Below are 20727 nucleotides of genomic sequence, written 5' to 3'. Positions count from 1 at the left end.
GGAGAAAGGTGAAGAAATGTGGTGTAATTACCGTCCTCGAGGGTGGTGGCCGCGACGGGTTCGGAAAGCGGGCCAGCGCCTTCCTGGTTGATGGCCTGCGCCACCACGAGGTAGCGGCTGAACTTGCGCAAATTGGACACGAGCAGCGTGCCGCGACCTTCCTCCGTGTCCACGGGCACCGACGTGAAGTTGTAGCCGTTGGAAGCGCCGCTGAAAAATAGCATTCCGCTAGAAAACACACTGCCTTGTTAAAACACAAATTTTTAAATTTAATTTGAAATTAATTAATTTAAATAATTGATAAGAAAAGTACCTGGCGAGTTTGAGTCCGACATTGTAGGTGGAAATGGTGCCGTGCTGCAGCTCCTGCCGCGGCGGCGACCACGAAATGACCAGGGTGGTCGACGACAGCGGCGTCACGCTCACCTGCAACGGCGGACCTGCCGGCTTCTGCGCCTGCGTTGTGAACCTGAGGTCAGGGCTCGGAGCACTGCGACCCGCTGGACCTTGCGCGGTCACCCTCACCACGTACCTGAGAGGCAAGGGAGGTAAAAACAATTGTCAAAATTATTTTTTAATAAATTATTAATGAAAATAAATTCAAGTTACATTCATTTTTTACTTGAATTTTAAAATTAATTAATATTTTGAATAATTATTTATTTAAATTTCAGTTAAAAATTTATCTCCTGCTATTTTCATTAGTTTTAAAACAGTTAAGGAAATTTTAATTATATTTTATTGAAAAAAAATATCTAAAAGGAAAAAATAGTTAAAACAATTCCAGCACTCATTTAAAGTTTTTAAAAACATCTCAGCATTTAATTTTTGTCCCTTTAGTGGGTCCATGCGAACTTAAAACAACCAGAAATATTAAATTCAAATCCCCGCGGGGTCACGGAATCACGCGCAGTGCAGATATGGCGTCTGTTAGAGTACGGCGGGAAAATCACGAAAATACCGTCTTCTTCTGACCGGCGGGAAAACCAACATAGATCGCAACCCGCCGGCTCCCCGGTGGGAATTACGACTGCGCAGAACGTTTTAATTTGAGTCACGCATGCGCAGTGAAGAGTTTCAGCCCCCTTGAGAGATCAAGAAGCGATCTGAACAAACTGCGCATGCTTAAGATGCACACAAAATTACTGCGCAGCTTCAAAATGGGCGGTTATTTCAAACATTAATTAATTTTAAATAATTTGAATGCAAAATAATCATTCCTGACCTAGTGGCTGGCTGGAGTGGTTCGAGGACGATGCTGTTGGCGCCCCCTGAGACGGTGTTGACCCTGGCCTGCTCCCAGGGGATGCCCTCCTGGACGTACTGGATGAAGTACTGCGTGACGTCACCGGCCGAGCCTGGCTTCCACTGCACGCTGGCCGAGCGGCTGTTGAGCATGACCACCTCGACGGCAGACGGACTCGCCGGCGGCTCTGCGAAATTACTTCTTGATTGAGTTTCGCTTCTTCTCAATTATAAGACCGGCCTGCTGCGATGTCTGATGTGCAGCGAAAAGAGAGAAAAGAAAATCGATCGGCGTGCGGGGCAGACCGTTTTATTGGCTTAGTTGCAACAAACACACGCGCCGCGCGCGGCGAGGGCGAGGCGAGATTAAAAGAGAGCAAATAATGTGGTTTCTTTTTAATCCCGAGCAGGGTCGGCCCTTTTAATTAAGTCAACTTCTCATCCGCTTGTTGTTTCTTTCTTTTCTTTCCCCTTTGCCCTCGCTCGGATAAACTTTGTTCCTTTCTCTCTCTCTTCTCTGATCGACCAACCAACCAACCAAACGAAACGAAACGAAACTCCCTAAAAGGATTTAACTCTTAAATAAACAGGCAAGACCTTGGACGGCGAGCTGCACGAGTTGTTGGTCTCTGCCATAAACGTTGGTCGCCTGGCAGTAGTAAGAGCCGGCGTCCGAACCCTCCGCCGACATTATTTGCAGACCAAACGACACCCCTGACGGGATCAGCTCTTGTTTCGTGTTGTACCTGCGCGAAAAAAGGCTCCAGAATTTATTTTTCATCGCACAGTGAGGGGAAGAAAAATTTAAAAATTATATTTCGAAATATTTTATTAAAAGACCGTCTCTGACGACGTTTCTGAGCCCACCAATCGATTCCTGAGGGTCGAATTAGGTATAGTGGATGTTTTTTCCGTTAAAAAAGTCCAGCGCGACGTGCGAACTTTTTTTCCCGCCAAAACAAATGAGTGCGAGAATTGCGCATGCGTCACAGCTGGTTTGAGCACTGCCTGTGGGAATGACTTTTTTGTCAGATCCAGCCAGCTCTCACGCATGCGCACTTCTCGCACTCATTTGTTTTGGCGGGAAAAACATTCTTCACGTCGCGTCTCACTTTTTTAACGGAAAAAACATCCATTTTACCTAATTCGACCCTCAGGAATGGATTGGTGGGCTCAGAATCTTCGTCAAAGACGCTATTAAAGATGTTTATTTAATAAAGATGTAAATAAAGAATTTCAAGTAATTCTTGCCTGTAGTTGCTGGAGGCGGCCACGATTTCTTTTCCCTTGAGCCAGACGACGTTGATGGGCGCGTCGCCGCTCACGTCGCACCGCAGTTCGGCGGTTTCCCCTTTGCGCACCGACACCAGCTTGGACTGCACCGCAAAGTAAGGCGCAGCTGCCGAATTTAAATTTAAAAAAAATTAAGTAAAGCAGGAGAAAAGGGAATACTCACAATTGACGTGCAGCTGGATGACTTTGCCGATGCCCTCGCCGATTCCGTTGCTGGCCTGGCACAAATAGAAGCCCTCGTGCTCCTCCTTGACGTGCTGCAGAAGCAACGAGCCGTTGCTCAACAGTTTGAACTGACCGCCCCACGACGATCCGCCACGCAATTCTTCATAGTCGCCAGATTTACTGCCTGTCACCCCCGAAAATTAAATGTGTTACAAATTTTCTGTCATTTAATTCCAAAAAAATCGGAAAAATTCTTTGGGGTTGATTTATGGGGTAGTTAGGGGGTTGAAGTATCAAATTATTCGATAAAATCATCTAGACTGCCAAACAAAATCTTTTTGTATGGGAAAAGTGGTTTAAATCTTGCAATAATTAAACGGAAAAAAGACATTCTTCCAAAGGGGTGGTTTTAAGGGGATGAAAGATTATTATTAAAGTTATTTTGCATGAAATATATATTTAAGGCGGAGAAATGGAATGAATTTACTCAAGAAAGAGCTCTAAACAAGGTTCAAAGGTTCCAAAAATGCTTAAGGGGTGGCATAGGGGCTGATATTAATACTATAGGGGTGTTTTTTGAAGTTATAAAATTGAAGGGGTATGAATATACCCAAAAAATTATTTCTTTTGATTTAATTGAGTAAAACAACGAGAGTACGCCAGTTGTATGAGTGTTCAAAGCCATCAACAGATGGCGCCACCGTATAATTTCATAATAAATTTGATTTTAAGGCTTTTCGCTGCGATTTCAGACTCAATCCTGCTAATTGTGCATTCTTCAATTAATTGTCTTTCCTTTGACGTGCTGAAAACCAAAATCAGTCCAGCCATTCGCCGTAGAAACATGAAAAACTAATTTTAGAAATAAAAAATCTTTTCCAACGATTCTACGGCGAATGTCTGGACTGATTTTGGTTTTCAGAACTTCAAAAGAAAGAAAATTTAGTGAAGAATGCACAGTGACATGATTGAGCCTTAAATCGCAGCGGAAATAAATTAAAATTAAATTAATTACCAAAGTATACGATGCCTCCATCTGCTGGCGGCTTTTTTACACGTTTTAAAAATCGCGCATCCCTTCTGATGACCCTTAATCCCGTTGGCATTTGATTTCATCCGTAAAATGCGAATTTCTCCCGTTTTCTGGCCGCATCTGTTGCCTCGGTCATTTATTCCATTCGGAAGACGCGCGGCATGCCAATTTTTTTGTGTGGTGCAACGGAAAGAGCATGCAGGGAAAAGACAAACCTCTGGCCTTCTTCCAAGTGATTGTCGGGGCGGGCACGCCGTCCGCCTGGCACTGGATCATAACGTGCCGCCCCCTGGGCGCGTTCGTGTCCACCGGCTCCACCACCCACTTCGGAGGCACTGAAATCCAAGCCGCCGTCACAAAACGCGCCAAAAATCCTCCGCGTCGCGTACACTCAGTTATCAGTTTTATTTTTTTCTAAATATTTCTCGCGTTTTTTTTAATTAATTAAGGGAATTGGTTATTATATCAAAAAATACTCGAATACAGAAATATTTACAAGTTTGGTTTACATTCTCAGAGCTATTTACAGAAGTTTAAAAATGTACAGCAGGGAAGAAGTGCAAAAACTCATGCGGAAAAGCATGCTTTGGAGGCAGAGAGAGAGAGAGAGAGAGAGAGAATATTTTCTGTGAGAGAGAAAATAGAGCGGAAAATGTCAGAATAAGAAAACAGTGATATGGAAATATAGAATTAAATATAGTGGCATGCGAGCATATATAGAATATAATACATATTACTGTTTCTTACGCGCAGCGTTTGTTTACCTGTCTGTTTAAACCACCTCGTATTGGGATTTTGGGTTTTGTTAATCGCTATATATATGCGTTTGGCTTTTCGCTCAATCAACGAGAGTTTGTCGGAAAAGTAACGAAAAGATAAATCACACTGACTGAGCTATTCTAGACTATAGATGAGAAAAAACTGAACCAAGTAGTGAGAAGTGTGTAACATATTAATATATCAGGCATTCTCGACTCTGTTTTTTATGACGTACGCCAAATAAATCAACGACATGTCCACAGTTTTGTGTGTGTTCGCAGGAGAGTGAAAAGATATAAATATATAGTGAGCAGAGACCAACTTCGGTATAGTTTAATTTCACGCTGATTTAGCACATTTCAGACAGCAATCAAGACTAAGACTACGTTTAGATCCACACAATGATATTCATTTATTTATGACAGAGGTTCTATTTTTATTCTGAGACGACTGAGAAAAGAGCTTTTTTGTTATTCAGGGTCGAACTGGACGGTTAAAACATTCAAAATTAACGCCAACGAACATTCAGAGAAGGGGGCGTGGTTGGTTCTTTGATTGAGACAGCAGCGCCGCTTGTTGGTTCACATGCCGCTGTGGCGCTGCCGTCTCAGCCAATCAGATTCGTTCTCGTGGAACGTTTTGATTGGTTCTCAAACAAAAAACACCAAATTAACGGTTTTTATGTTAACAAAATCTAATTTTGGATTCAGTCCTGCCACTATTTTCAGGATTTTTTTTTAATAAATGAATAGGTTTAACTACAGGCTGTGAATTTAAGACGTATGCAAGCAAAATGGTTGATTTTAAAAATTTTTGCTTAAATTTAAACGAAAACGGCGCGAAAAGTAATTTTTAAATTATAAAAACAGCAACTGTTGGTCTTACATTTTTAAAGATTCATCAATTTTGACATTGCCATTTTGTAGAGCAAAAAACTTAAGTTTAGAAACATCTATATTTGGAGTGGTGTTTTTAAATAATAAATTATTAAATAAAAAAATTGGTTTTTTGGGTTTTTTAATGTTTGCACGCCCAAATCTCAGCTTCTAACTGTCAGATTTCCAAAAACCACACACCACTAGACTCGTCTTAACCTCCCCTAGAAAGCCAAAGTATTCTAAGGGTGCCAACCCTTCAACCCCCTTTTTCCACCCTGAAAAACTTATATTTTTCAATTTTTTGTTGTTTTTACCCCATTGTGAAACGGAATTTAGCATTTTAACCCCTTGAAACCACTTCAACGAATATTTTATTGTGAGAACGAGATGAATTTGACACTAAATTTTTGAAAATTAGTCTCCTAAAGGTCCCAGCACCCGAGATTTCATAAAAATAAACTGTGTTTGTTCGTAAAAAATGCAAGAAAACAGACGTTATACAAAATATAACCTGTTATAGGTTAAAAATATTTTTAAATCATTTTAAAGAGAAATAATCTGCTCTAATTGTTGAAATTTGCTTACAGGATAAAAAAACATTCACTTTTTGGTTTAAATTCGGTTTTTAAAGATTTAAAAATGTTTAAAGTCGTTTGACTGGCTCGAAAATACTAGAATTGTGCTCGTTTTATGGTCTTAAATTCACAGCCCTGGTCATAACATTTTTTTAAACCCTGAAATTAAAAAATATCCTTTACGTTTTTCAGCAGAATTTGAATCTAAATTAGATCTGTTTTTTGTAAAATAAAATAATGTTTAGTTAAATATGATAATTAATTACAAATATTTAGAAAATGAACTGGTCAATTGAAAATAAAATTTCTAAACTATTTTCTATTTTTCCTGAATTTAAATAATATAAAGAAAATGAATTATTTTCTCTTTTCTCAGCTCAGACGAACGCGTATGCTATTTATTTTAATTAATTTTGTCTTTTGTGCGGGGGCGGGCGCGCGGGCGGGCGGGCGTTTTTGATTTTTGATTTTTTTTTAGTTATAAAAATTACCTTTGACGCTCAAAGTGGCCGTGAAGCGGACAACCGCGGCCAGGTTGGAGGCGACGCAAGTGTAATCGCCCGAGTGGTGAGCCACGAGTTGTTTGATATTGAGCAAGCTAGAGAAGGAGTCAAGGGTGGACACGTTGACTAGATTGTCATTGGCAATGGGAGCACCGTCTTTGAGCCAGGTAACGGAAATGGGCGCGTCGCCGCTCGACACGCCGCAAACGAGCCGCGTCCGCATGCCCTCGGACAGGCCCTCTTGGAACGAGAACGGCTCAATGCTCGGCGGAACTGCCAAATCCAAGCGTTAATCAACACCTCACAAAACGCACACGGTAAATAATCAACACAAAATAATCGCTCGCTCGGCGACAACCCCAAACCTGCGAGAAGGTGCTGCCAGCGGCGGATGACCTCGGCAGGAGAGACGCAAACGGCATTCACAGGACGATGCGCACTTAATTACAAGCCCAGCACGCCGGCAAACTCCCAAACAGCCAAAGGGGCGTGGCAATTTAATTTTGAAATTTAAAAAATTAATTTAATAAAAAAAATCATCCCCTTTGGCTGGGGTTGGCCGGCACGCTGCAAGGGTGACATTGCAAAAATGCAGCAATACAATTGCAGGTGTTGGCAGACGAGCTGCACAGACCCAAAGAATAATATATAAATATTTGAATAATTGTACACGAATAGAGTAGCAAAAAAACAGCAGGCCATGACAAGAATGGTTAGAGAAAATCACTGGCAGTAATAATTACAATATTTTCATGTAACAAGAGTAATAATAATAAAAGTAGTGACACGCACACACACAAATAATGAGTCGAAAGAAATCGGATGCAGTAGACTGTACAACAGACGAGACTGTATATACAGCAGGGGGTGGTTCGGGGCGCCGTAAATAGGGTGGACGGGACGGGCGGACTCATATTCCACAAGTGCGGGGCGGAGTGGCCAGGGGATCATCGTCGCCGATGAGAAAGAGAGAGAAGAAAAAGAAAGAGGAAAGAAGATATCCGCGCAAGCCAATTTTACGGGTTGGCTTATTTTCGCGAAAAAATGTATTCCGCGAGAGAGTTTGGGTGTTTGTGGTGCTCAGCGCTGCCAACAGGTGGTGCCATAGGGAGTTTACCGGTTTGAAAAGAAAATGACGTGTCCAGAATTGGCGAAAAACCTATGAAAACGACGCCAAAATCGATCAATTCTGACCAAAGTTTAATTTTAATGAAAAATACCACCCCCAGGGGCAGAGGATGGGTCCTAACCCCATGCCATAACATTGAGAAATTCATTTTAAAAATATTCACGATTTTCAGGGTACAAAAATAACCGTTTTTCGACTTTGATTTAAATTTTCTCAAAAACTAGAAAAGATCGAAGAACCAATTTTTCATATGTTGTTGCCACGTTCAAGAGCAACATTTTAGCCATTTCGAATGTTCAAAATATGCAGTCCGAATTTTTTTAAAAATTAAAAAAGATTTTGTGACCTTGAGAATTACTGAAATAAACTTGTTTATAAATTTTTTATTGAAAGACCATCTTTGACGACGATTCTGAGCCCACCAATCGATTCCTGAGGGTCGAATTAGGTAAAATCGATATTTTTCCCGTTAAAAAAGTCCAGCGCGACGTGAGAACTTTTTTCCCGCCAAAAACTTAATGAACGTATTTGCGAGAAGTGCGCATGCGTGAGAGCTGGCTGGATGTGACAAAGAAGCCATCCGTACAGGTGGTCTCTCTGCAAGTGCTCAAACCAGCTCTCACGCATGCGTACTTCTCGTAAATACGTTTAATAAGTTTTGGCGGGAAAAAAAGTTCGCACGTCGCGCTGCACTTTTTAACGGAAAAAACATGCATTTTGCCTAATTCGACCCTCAGGAATCGATCGGTGGGCTTAGAAACTTCAGTTAAGATGGTGGTAATTATATATTCTGAAAAAATCACCATATTTAATATTTAAACTCCTGTAAAATAGGCAATTTGGGGGCGTTTCCTCAAGCAGTGGCGTAAAAACCATAACAAACTCACTCTGGTGCCATCTGGCGGTGACTCTGAACACCAATTAAAAGACCGAAAAACATTTCCAACATTTCTGCGTTGAAAAAAGAAGAGGCAGCGAGATATCTGATTGGCTGGTTGCGTCGGAACCACCTCCCCACTCTCCTCGCCAGCCAATCAGAATGCAGAACTCGGATTTTCCGCGGGCCACAATTGAAAATGCGGCGGGGGGTGTTTACCATTGACTGTGATTCTCTGCGTGTGGGTGACGGTGCTGGCCTGGTTGCCGACGCGGCACGAGTAGTTGCCGTTATGCTCGGGCGAGAGGCTTTCGATGCGCAGGATGCTGTTAAACTGATCCACCTGATTAATAGACACAGTGGAGGGTGGCAGGGCGTTGCCGTCGCGCAGCCAGCTGATCACCAGGGGTGGGTCGCCGCGCACCACCGAGCACGTCAGGGTGGCTCGCTCGCCCAGGTGGAAGCTCCGCTCCACCGAGAACGGGCTAATTTTTGGCGGGACTGCAAACCACACGCATCACGCATTCAAAATTCGCAAGCACACGCACAAAAATTAAAAAAGCGGCAGCTCTGAATCAAAGACCTCGACCTGTGGAAGGAGGTGAACAAGGGATGGATATGGTTTTCTCGCTCGCTCGCCGGCTGCACGCGCGAAAAAAAGGGACGAGATTCAATAAGGCAATCTGAGAGAAAGAGAGAGAAAGCGGCGGAATAATAAATGTCGCGATGAAACGCCCTTTACGCTCGAGAATTGGCACGCAGCCACGCTGCCCGCAATTAATGGCTTCTACACCCCTGAAATGGGCCGCACGGTGAAACTAACTCGTGATCCAATAACAAAAAATGCGAAAATGCGCAGGAGGAACGTTTAAAAGTTGTAGAGGAACAAAAAAAAATAAAATCAAATACTTTAAAATAGCGCAGAATATTGGGGTGGGGGTGGACGGGGGTGGATAGCATGTCCTTTCAACGCAGAATTGTACTGCGAGACTGAAAAACTTTAGTTTTTTACTCTACGAACCATAGGAGCAAAGTTATTGATTTTTAAAATCGATAAAACGCGATTTGTGATATTTCAAACTTTTGTATTTGGGGCCTAGGCGGGGCCCTATGGGCCGGACGGTGCTGATTAAAGTACCAATCGATGCCCCTTGATGAAACGCGCCTGTCCGTATGCAGTTTTCCAAAATCAGACTATTTTTCGAATTTTCAAGATTTTTTTCTGCCGAATATTTGAAAAAGTAAAAATTTTCCAAAAAAATAGTTTTATTTTTATTAAAAATCGGCTGTTTGTCCGATCATTGACCACGACCCGTCATCGGACAGGTATTGGACGGGGCTTTGACCTACGATACCCAAATGACCTATTTCAGGGTACCCAGACCTGAGATTCGCTCCAAGGATGATTTTAAATGCTTTTTCAAACCTTTCGGGCAAATTTGGCGATACCCGGTGGCGATTTTTCTTTCCAGCCTGTAACCGACCTTCCTCAGGTCACGCCGCCTGAGGATGATTTTTGCAGTTCTGCTCTTACGCGTATATAAAAAAGAAAAAATATTTTGGGATCATTTTATGTATTATTGATCCTCTTTTCCTTGTCGACGGTTCTTGTTCACAAGTGCCCGAGGGATTTGGATTTCAATAAAGAGACCCAAAGTTTTAATCAAAAGTGACGAGCGCGTCGCGGCTGATCTCCGGCGTCGCATTTTAATAGGGCGAGACGTGGGACGTGCCGGGGTCTTGGCGTATAAAAAGTTGGACCGTAAAAGGGCGGGCCGTAAAATCACTGCTTTTATCGAGGAAAACAAGGAAATTAATAAAAGCGCAGCCAGCTCATCAAATGCTTAATGGATTTCCATTAATAGCATGGTAAAAAGGCGCGCGTGCGGTGCCGCAGCGAGCAGAAAACCCGAGAATCGATTCTGGCAGACAAACAATCGAGACATTTTTTTCTTTTTTTTCGTCATCGAGGGGCTCAATTACCGATCACGGTGATTTCTCCGTTGCGCCGCGAGCTGATGCCCTGCTTGTTGCGCGCCGTGCACGTGTAGATGCCCGCGTCCGTCGGCTTCTGCACGTGCCTTATCGACAGCGTGCCGTTGGGAAATACCTTCTGACGCAAATCCACCGGCAGCTCCCTCCCGTCTGCAAAGTTAATTAAAAACGAGACAAACTTTAATTTATTTATTTTCAATTTTTATAATTAATATTAAAGACTGTCTTTGACGAGGTTTCTGAGCCCACCAATCAATTCCTGAGGGTCGAATTAGTTAGAATTGATATTTTTTCCGTTAAAAGAGTGCAGCGTGACGTGCGAACTTTTTTTCCCGCCAAAACATCATGAACGTATTTACGAGAGCTGCGCATGCGTGAGAGTTGGTTTGAGCACTTGCAGAGATATCGCCTGTACGAATGACTTCTCTCTCATGTCCAGGCAGGTCTCACGCATGCGCAGTTCTCGCAAATACGTTCATATTGTTTTGGCGGGAAAATATTTTTACCATTTTTAACAGAAAAAACATCCATTATACCTAATTCGACCCTCAGGAATCGATTGGTGGGCTCAGAGTCTTCGTCAGAGACCGACTTTAATTAAAAAATATAAACAAAGACATTTTTAATTTACCTTTTCTGTCTAAATTATGTAAATATTTCGTATTAACGGTGGAAAAAAATTTCTACTCACTGCGTTCCCATCTGATGTCCTCGATGGGGTATCCGGCGACCGGACACTTGATGTAGAGCGTCTCGCCGGCGACGGCGGTCACCTTGGGAATGGTGCGCACGTAGGGCAGCCCGTAGACGTTGAGGCGGGCCGCGTGCCACGCGCTGCCCGCCCGGTTCGTCGCCGTGCACGAGTACTCGCCGCCGTCCTCCACCGACACGTGGCTGATGTTGATGTGGCTGATCACGTCTCCGTGCACCGTCACGTACTGCCCGATGTGCATCCTGAAATTCACACGCCCAAAATTGGTCAATTTTTTCTGTATTTTAATATGATGGCAATAAGAAAGATTGGTTAAGATCTGTTTGCCAGCTGCGCAGTTAACTTGTGCACATCTGAAGCATGCGCAGTATGTTCAGATCGCTTCTTAAACTGACAGTGAGCCCAAAAGTCATTACTGCGCACGCGTGACCAAAATCAAAACTGTCTGCGCAGTCGTAATTCCCACCGGGGGCCGGAATGCGATCTGTGTTGGTTTTCCCGCCGGTCAGAAGTCAAAATAGCGTCGAAGTAATGGCGGCAAATCCAGTAAAAGGGTCGAAAAAGGGGCGTGTCTACCTAATAATTTTATTTTGTTATATTTCCATCGGCCTGATGTGTCATCTAGCGGTCGATTTGCCAATTACCGGGCTAATCGGCTGTTAGCAAAGAAATATAACAACAAAAATATTCAAACTTTCCCGCCGTCACGTGAATCCGCCGCACGGTTAATTAAATTATCCTTGCCATGAATAGATGCGAGGAATGGAAGGGAAGACGAACCTATTTGCGATGTCCGTGGGAGGAAGGGTGAAGCCGTCGAGCCGCCACTCGATGCTGGGCGTTGGGTTTCCCGCCGCGCTGCACTTGAGAGACACCGACGGGCCCGGCTGCATTGTTTGCTCGATGAAGCTGTACAGCATCGACGGTGGCGCGTCTGCAATTCCATTAGACACACACAGATCAGAGCAGAGCACAAACAACAACCAACCCCTTCAGACTGACGGGCAAATTGCTGCGCAAGGAAAATGGAGCGACCCACACGTGTGCAGTGCAATTTTTGTAATTTTCCTTAAGATTCATTCCTTTAAAAACCAACCCTGGTATTTGTGTCGATATTTTGGGCTTATTTTGTTGAAAGAAATCATAAAATAATTTATAAAGATAAAATTAAATCATTTTTGGTTTAGAAAATAGTTTAGGGGTTGATTTATAGGGTTGTCAAGGGGTTAAAAGTTTAATTTATTATATTAAACTAAAATGCACACGCCACAATTTAAAACCTTCATCAATTTATTCTTATTTTAATAAAATAGCAATAAAAGAGATTAAACCAGATCTGTGTGTAAGCTGCGCAGTGAACTTGTGCGCATCTGAAGCATGCGCAGTAAGTTCAAATCGCTTGTAAATCCAACAGGGAGGCTGAAATTCATCACTGCGCATGCGTGACCCAAATCAAAACCTTCTGCGCAGTCATAATTCCCAGCAGGGTCTGGTTTGTGATCTGTATTGGTTTTCCTACCTCCAAGGGTGAGTTCTGCGGCGGCCTGCGCTGTGGCGCCGTCGTCGGAGCGCGCGACGCACTGGTACATGCCCTTGTCCTCCCTTCGGACGGGCCGGACGACGAGGCGGCGGCCGGTGCCGGCGGCCACGAGGCGGCCGTCCTTGAGCCAGGTGAGGCCGGCGACGGCGTCCTCGGGCGACGCCTCGCAGTGGAATTCGGCGGCGGCGCCCAGCTCGACGGTCTGCACGCCCGGCGCCAGGCTCACCATCAGCGGCGCCGACACCTGCAGCCGCAGCTCGGCGCCGGCGGCGCCGGCAGAGTTGTTCGCCTGGCAGCGGTAGAGGCCGGCGTCCTCGGGGCCGGCGCCCTCCAGCTTCAGCAACGGGCCCACGGCCCGCACGCGGCCCCCAGACTCGCCGATCGGCGACGCCTGCCGACCTGAACTCGGCACCCTGAACCACCTGAGAGGATAACACACATGAAAATCGAATTAAAAATGATTTTGGTACAGATTACATAGGTTTAATTACAATTTAAAAAAAATAAAGATTCTATACCACAAGTTGAATAAGCCGTTAGTGATCGAAGCTGCCAACAGATGGCGCCACCGTGTACTTTCGTAATAAATTTAATTTTAATTTACTTCCGCTGCGATTACAGACTCAATCCTTCCACTGTGCATTCTTCACTTACTTTTCTTTCTTTTGACGTGCTGAAAGCCAAAATCAGTCCAACCATTCACCGTAGAAACGTTGGAAAATATTTTATATTTAAAAAAATAATGTTTCACGACTCTACGGCGATTGGCTGAACCGATTTTGGTTTTCAGGACGGCAAAAGAAAGAAAATTGCTCCTAAATGACATTCAAGCAGTAGCAAAGAGTGCAAATTGTGCGTGTGGGACGGGAGCGTCTTGAACTTGCGTCGTAAATTGCTGCAGCGAAGTTTGCCCGCGCGCCGAAAAAGTTACGCACCGCGTTCGTGGCTCGGAGTAATTGGTTTAAAAACTTACTTTGACTAACGGTCTGCATTTTAATCAGAATTTACGCCCAGCACAGAAAAATTTACCCCTTCTGCTGCTGGAGTGAGCCCCACCCCCGTTAATAAGTTCAAGCAGCCGCTTCTTGTCACAATTATTGCCTCGAATTCTTCCGCTCCTTCTCTCTCAAACCTCAAACTCAAGGGCTTGGGTATAATCACCTGCACGCACGGAAACCAATTTCGATCACGAAAGAGGATGGCGTTTTGTCCTAATCTTTTATTAAAAAGATATTAATAGGGACTTCATGTTAAAAAATATAAAAAAATGTTTGCACGCCCAAATCTCAGCTTGTAATCGTCAGATTTTCAAAAACCACACACCAATAGACTCGTCTCAACCTCCCCTAGAAAGTAGAAGTAGTCTTAGGATCAACCCTTCTTAGGTAGTCAACCCTTCAACCCCTAAATTAATTGGATTTAGAAGTCACAAAAACATTTTTTTAAATTTCAAGTTTTTTAGGGTGAAAAAAGAGGTTGAAGGGTTGGCACCCTTATAGACTAATTTGGCTATCTAGGGTAGATTGAGACGGGACTATTGGTGTTTGGTTTTTTAAATTCTGACAATTGCAAGCTGAGATTTGGGCGTGCAAACGTTTTTTTAAAACCCCGAATTTTAATTTTTTAATTAATAGCTTGAATTTTTCTCCTCACACTGATCTAAATTTTCATTTCCCTTCTAAAAAAGATAGGAGTTGATCGGCTGGGGCCTGTCTTGAGTGCTTGCTGTCGTTAATAATGCTTCAGCGTCGTAATTACATGATAAAAATTTAATTAGCATGCGCGCTACAACAAAAAGATGGCTGGCGGTCCGCGTGCTCCACTCCGCACTCCATCCACTCCACTCTGCCGATCCGGGTGCTGGCAAATTGATTAAAAAAGAGACGAGAAGACTCCGCCCGGCGCGCCGTGCAGCTTAATGAGCCGCCCCATGCATAAAATTTTAGATGCAACTGATCGATACTCCTTTCCCGGCGACGACCGTTAAAAAAAAATTCAAACTCTGGCTCGTTGAAGGAGTGTTGCAATTTTCTTGTTGTTCGAATGAATAGGTCTGCGCGGGCGTCGCTAGTTGAAAAGCAAAGCCTCTCCTGCGTCTACGGCATAATTAATTTAATTGGGAGCAGCAGACGCACAAGATTTCCTCCAACACAGGTTCTACGAAATTTCTAAAAATAGGTCGTCTCTATATGGTCGACTATTATCATTGGCATGTTTTTTTTTAATTCTCGACCTCATTATTTCATTTCAAAATGGCCATAACGAGGGATTTATAATTATTTATTATTTTTTAACCCAAATAAATAACATCACCTGGGGGTCAGGTACAGCTAGATCAGTCAGCTTGAAATTCGACCTTTTTTAGCTGCGCAGTAAACTTGTGTGCATCTTAAGCATGCGCAGTTTATTCAGATCGCTTCTGAATTACACATGGAGGATGAAAATCATCACTGCGCATGCGTGACCCAAATTGAAACCTTCTGCGCAGTCGTAATTCCCACCGGGGGCTGGGTTGCGATCTGTGTTTGGTTCCCGCCAGTCAGAAGTCAAAATTAAAGGAAACAGTCGAGCGGCCAATCAGAAGCGTTGAAAAAGAGGCGTGCCGACCTAATAATTTAATTCCCGCATATTTTTTTACATTTCCATTGGCCTGATGAGCCATCTAACGGTCGATTCGCCAATGACAGGGCTAATCAGCTGTTATTAAGAAACAACAACAAAAATATTCATTTCAAGCTAATTTTATTACTTTTGTATATTTGATCCCTCATCTGAATCATAAAAATTAATATGCGCAACACAAGCTCGTCTCTGATTTGCCGGTGCCATTTTTTATTATATTTTATTCTGTCGACACACGTGAGTTGATAAGCAGCGCAGGAAGCGAGTTACGACCGTTTTTTGTCCAGGTTCATCCGGAGTGGAAATGTTGGAAGCGCTGCTTGTGCTTTGACAGCTAAAGTAGTGAGTGTGTGTATTAAAAAAGAGGCACATTTGAATGCACGCGGTGAGGTTGCGTTGTCGAGGCAAAAAGAGGCGTGCAGCTTCTAATTTCAAAGCCAAATTGAGATCGATAGTGGCGCGCGCCGTGACAGCCGACAGACAGCACACCGCGCGCGGCGACATCCTGCTCTCTTTTCAAAATACACTTTTGACAAGGCAAACAATGGCGTTTGCTCTGCCCTCTCTCTCTCATTGATCCGATATTCGGAAAGTGCTTAAGATCGGCGGGCAGATTTGCCATTCAGCCGACTAAGCACTTTCCGCCCCGTGCATGCCAAACGAGCCAGCCTATTTAGCCGCGCCATTTTATTGCTCACGCTCGGTCGCACCTGAATCACACGCTCCGTTTTGCCCATTCGCGCCTCAAACTCAAACTACCCTCTCTGCTTATTCACAATTTTCGGCCCGTCTGAACGTCTGACCCAAAAGTAAACACGCACTGTAGTTAAAAAGAGTCAATTTGGTGCTCACATATTGACAGATCGTCTTTGACGAACATTCTGAGCCCACCAATCGATTCCTGAGGGTCGAGTTAGGTAAAATAAATGTTTTTTCCGTTAAAAAAGTGCAGCGCGACGTGCGAACTTTTTTCCCGCCAAAACAATAAACATGCGAGAAGTGCGCATGCGTCAGAACTGGCTGGATCTGACGAAGAAGTCAATCGCACAGGCAGTGCTCAAACCAGCTGTGACGCTTGCGCACTTCTCGCGTTCATTTGTTTTGGCGGGAAGAAAAGTTCGCTTGTCACGCTGCACTTTTTTAACGGCAAAAACATCTAATTTACCTAATTCGACGCTCAGGAATCGATTGGTGGGCTCAGAATCTTCGTCAAAGACACCCTTTAAGCTCTATCTGCGTGCGTGCATTTAATTCGATGCTACTTGGCTTAATGAGACCTAAAATATAGCAGTCCAAAATGGCTGCGGCCGCCCCCGGTGCTTGCTGCCATGCGGCCAGCTTCGAGACCAATTCCAATATATCGGCAAAATTTTCAATAACCCTTCCGCAAGCGTTTTTCGTCGCGATAATTTCCAGCGAATCTCGCAATATCAGATCCATAGATTTTATTTCGAAGATTTTTTACCAATACTTTTAATAAATTATGACAATTAGAATTTCGTTAAAACATCGACTTGAGGCACTTATTTAAGGAACCATTCAAATTTCTTGCGTTATTTACACAAAAATAGACCCGCTGCGTTTGTAAAAAGCCCCTATTTTATTACACCATGCGAAAGTTAGGGATATTTGAGGCTTAATTAAAACTGCGCATGCGTCAAGTGTTTTGTAGTAAAGCAGCGCGGCGACCAATCAGATGCGCTCTGTAGGCCCCCTAGCGAGCATCACTGTAAAGAAAGGAGCTCTTTGCTCGCGACGACCGCGCCCACACTAGAGTGTAAGAAAAGGGGAGAAGAAACTAGCAACTACTCTACTACTCCTTAACTTATACACCTCTTAAAACTCCTCTCTTTAGAGTAATGCTCGCTAGGGGGCCTAGAAAACGCTGCTTTACTACAAAACTTGACACTTGACGCATGCGCAGTTTTAATTTAGCCTCGATTATTCCTAACTTTCGCATGGTATCATAAAAATAGTTTTTTTTTAACAAACGCAACGGGTGTATAAGACATTTATTTTTGCAGAGACGATGCGATGCGTCTTGGAAATGGATTTCTTGGTGCGATGCGGTCGAGGCAATTCTGGCGGCAGCGAGACGTTGTAATTGTGCTGGCGCGAATTTTGGCGCGGAAACGAGCTCGCAGCTAGGGTGTTAGTTATCGCGGGCGGGTGTGCGCGCGGCTGGCCGCGAAACCATCTCCGGACCGCAAGACTAGTTCACTCGCGAGAAGAATTCGCCTTTCCTCTTCCGCGCCATTCGCAGCCGGAAAACGAGCCTTTTCGCCGCCATTCTTTCGCCTCTTGCCAAATTTCCAGCCGACCGACCGACCGACGGACGGATCCCTTCGCCGATACATTTTGCGCTATTTCTTTTTCCACCATCGTCTATTTATTCCGTTAATGGAAGAGACAAAAGTATATTATTTGGAGAGAGAGAGCGTGAAAGCTGCGTGCCGAGCGTGCAAGTGTTTGTATTTCCGCCTTCAGCCTCGAGCCGGCGGCCCGGACAAAAAAATATATACTCGAGAAAGAAAAAGCTCTTTAGCGCCGGGCATAAAGAGAGAAAGATAACAGAAAAGGGGTATTAAAAAAGGAGAAAGGGAGATACAACTTCATCCCGAGAAACGCAGCGCCCGCCCTCACTAAACGCTCGCGCGCTCCTTCATTATTCACGAATTAATTTAAATTAATCTCCCCGCAGAGACGGCGTTATGCATAAGCACAGTCTTGCGAAATTTCAGAGACAAATTTAAATTCTAAAGAACGGGTTAAATACGCACAGTCGTACGCAGGTCATTATCAAGAAATTAAAGCTGCAAAATTGTTTAAAGATTTTACTAAAAGCCGAGTTATAAATTTTTTAATGTGAAAAACGTTAATCGGACATTACAAAATTGTGGTTTTTGGGCTCAGCTGCGGCCCTGGGGGCCCTACAGCGCTGACTTCTGCACCAGTCGACGCCCCTCGGTGCGACACGAACTCCCGTGCTCAGTTTTTCAAAATCGGACCATTATTCGAATTACTACAATTTTTTGAATGTCTGGATTTTGGAGAAGCTTCAAATTTTCTAATAATTCAACGGATTGATGGATTTTATGTCACGAAGCCTTAAACGAAAGGTCTCGCCGAGCCCTATCACGTGACCTACCATTCAGGGTACCGCACCCAGAAAAAGGTCAATGAATTTATTTTTACTCGATTCAAGCAATTTTCTCGCTGGTATCTATTTCCCCGAAATTTTTAATTTAAAAATGCGTGTATTTCTGCGGATTCGCCGGGTCAGAGAGGTCGGCAGTCGGCGGAGAGTCGGAGAGAGAGAGAGAGAGAGAAGGATGCCTCCTTTAATGAGTTGCGACGGCGTGTCGGTAACGAATTTAAGCGAGCACTTTGCGCCTGGGTGTCACTTTAAATGTTCTCGGCACCGGGCAAAATGCGCTGCAAAATAACGCACGTGCAGATAAAAATGCGGTGGCTGCTTTCCCGGCTTTTCCTTTTCCCTCGGATGCCTTTTCGCTGCTGCTCGCGCAATAAATGGCTGTCGTAAGATGAAAAAAAGGAAAATAAAATGCTCGCTCTGATATGTTCGGTGGGTGTGCGCAGAATACATTTCAATCACGAGAAATAAAACACGCTGAGGGAGAGAGAGCGAGAGAGAACCGCATTTTAATTTTCCTAATGCTTTTCCCTCCCTGCGCTCTTTCTCTCCCTGAAAAGCAGTGTGTGTTCCTCATTTTCCGTATGGCAAAAATATCATTCCACTCGCGAAATGCTTTTCCGTCCGCTATGCGCCATGCAGGAAAATTAACAAGCTCGCAAATAATATAAAAAAAAATTGTAGGTAATTTTTATTCGGCTTTTTAAACTGACAAAATATATTTTCAAACGATTTATCCATAAATTAAATTTATTTCTAAGCAGAAAAGACTCCAATTTCAGCTTTTTGATTAATTTCAGATTTTTAAAATAAATAATCAACTTTAGGAACCACTCTCTGGCTTTGTTTTTAATTTCTGTAGGCAAATAAACAAATTATTTTTCGAGTGAGCGAAAGCAAAGTTTGAAAATGCGTTGGAAAGAGCAATGAGAGGTGAAGGCAAACTTTTAATTCGCGCCTTATTCAAAGGAAAAGCTTTCAGAAACATAAACAATGCAGCGACGATGAGAGTAAATATTTGGCTGCGAGCGAAATCCGTCCGTCCGTGCGTCCGTGCAGACCAGAGAAATTTCAATTAACTGCCGTTTCGAGTCAACAAAATAAAAGTTTCGGGATTAAAAAGTCGCCCCTCGAGAGCGGCAAGAGGCTAATAAAAATGCTAATTAGACGTCGGGGAGGAAGCGAGCGAGGCCGAGTAATTTATTTTGTAATTTGCTCTTCTGCTGACTGAGAGAACGAGCGAAACTCACCGAATGTCTGGCGCGGGGCAACCCTGAGCGGCGCACACCAGCACGGCGCCCTCGTCCTGCATCACGTGCACGCTCGAGCTGTGCTCCACGATCAGCGGCGGAACGGGCATCCGGTTTTCTGAAATTCATCACAAAACACCAAAATAAAATACACGTTAAAAAATTCAACGTCTAATTCGAAACAACAATAATTTTAATTAAGGGTTAAACACGAAAATTTCACCAGGGTCCAGATTGCGATCTGTGTTGAAGCTGCGCAGTGATTTTGTACGCATCTTAAACATGCGCAGTAAGTTTCAATCGTTTCTAAATCTCACAGGGAGGCTAAAACTCATCACTGCGCATGCGTGACCCAAATAAAAACCTTCTGCGCATTCAAATTTCCCACCGGGGTCCGGGTTGTGATCTGTGTTGGTTTCCCGCCGGTCAGAAGTCAAAATGGCGTCGAAATAATGGCGGCCAATCAGGGGACAGTCCAGCGGCCAATCATAAGCGTCGAAAAAGGGGCGTGCCGACCTAATAATTTTATTCCCGCGTATTTTGCTACATTTCCAAAGGTCGATTCGCCAATTACCAAGCTAATCAGCTGTTCATAAATAAATATCGTGAATTCGGACCCCGGCGGGAAATTTAAAAATTTAAATAACGGAAATTTAAAACAAAAAAATTAATTCGTCACATAAATTTCATGCTGAGAAGAAATTATTGATTTTAAAAAAATTCAAAGTGGATTTTTACTCGCCTGGCATGAACCTGATGAGTGTGGAGCTGCTGGTGACGACTTGTCTGGTGAGTTTGTGCATGGTCCTGCACCTGTAGCTGGGAAACTGGTCGCTGCTGTCGACGCCGTGGATCAACAGCTCGCCCGTCGGCAGCATGTGAAACTTGCCGTCTGTCGACCCAGAAAACAGAGTAATTAGCGAGTAATTCGGGCCTCTCATCGGTTTGCAATTAGGCCGCAACGCACGGCCGGATTTGCGATCGCGGGCGCGCGGAT

At 43.8% G+C, this 20727-nt stretch overlaps 1 protein-coding gene across 8 annotated transcripts in view; it reads right to left on the bottom strand.

Annotated features, from left to right (window-relative positions):
• Dscam2 (Down syndrome cell adhesion molecule 2) overlaps positions 1-20727 on the bottom strand; it is a 134536-nt gene that overhangs the window by 15200 nt on the left and 98609 nt on the right. For 4 of the 8 annotated variants that reach the window (XM_065492480.1, XM_065492474.1, XM_065492478.1 and 1 more), the window contains exons 4-17: positions 20473-20622; positions 19731-19848; positions 12684-13126; positions 11945-12098; positions 11144-11406; positions 10441-10602; positions 6440-6724; positions 3952-4071; positions 2702-2887; positions 2497-2644; positions 1843-1991; positions 1226-1433; positions 314-532; positions 32-228 (exon numbers count right to left, since the gene is read on the bottom strand). In XM_065492480.1, the coding sequence (XP_065348552.1) occupies positions 32-228; positions 314-532; positions 1226-1433; positions 1843-1991; positions 2497-2644; positions 2702-2887; positions 3952-4071; positions 6440-6724; positions 10441-10602; positions 11144-11406; positions 11945-12098; positions 12684-13126; positions 19731-19848; positions 20473-20622 (2802 nt within the window). Of the gene's footprint in view, positions 1-31; positions 229-313; positions 533-1225; positions 1434-1842; positions 1992-2496; positions 2645-2701; positions 2888-3951; positions 4072-6439; positions 6725-8676; positions 8959-10440; positions 10603-11143; positions 11407-11944; positions 12099-12683; positions 13127-19730; positions 19849-20472; positions 20623-20727 lie in introns of all 8 variants that reach the window. The other 4 variants (XM_065492476.1, XM_065492479.1, XM_065492475.1 and 1 more) reach the window with 3 other exon arrangements.

This window comes from Cloeon dipterum, chromosome X (assembly GCF_949628265.1).
Source record: "Cloeon dipterum chromosome X, ieCloDipt1.1, whole genome shotgun sequence".
NCBI classification, from domain to species: Eukaryota; Metazoa; Arthropoda; class Insecta; order Ephemeroptera; family Baetidae; genus Cloeon; species Cloeon dipterum.
Note: the sequence above shows the minus strand (reverse complement) of the source record. Positions and strands in the feature narration are given on the sequence as shown.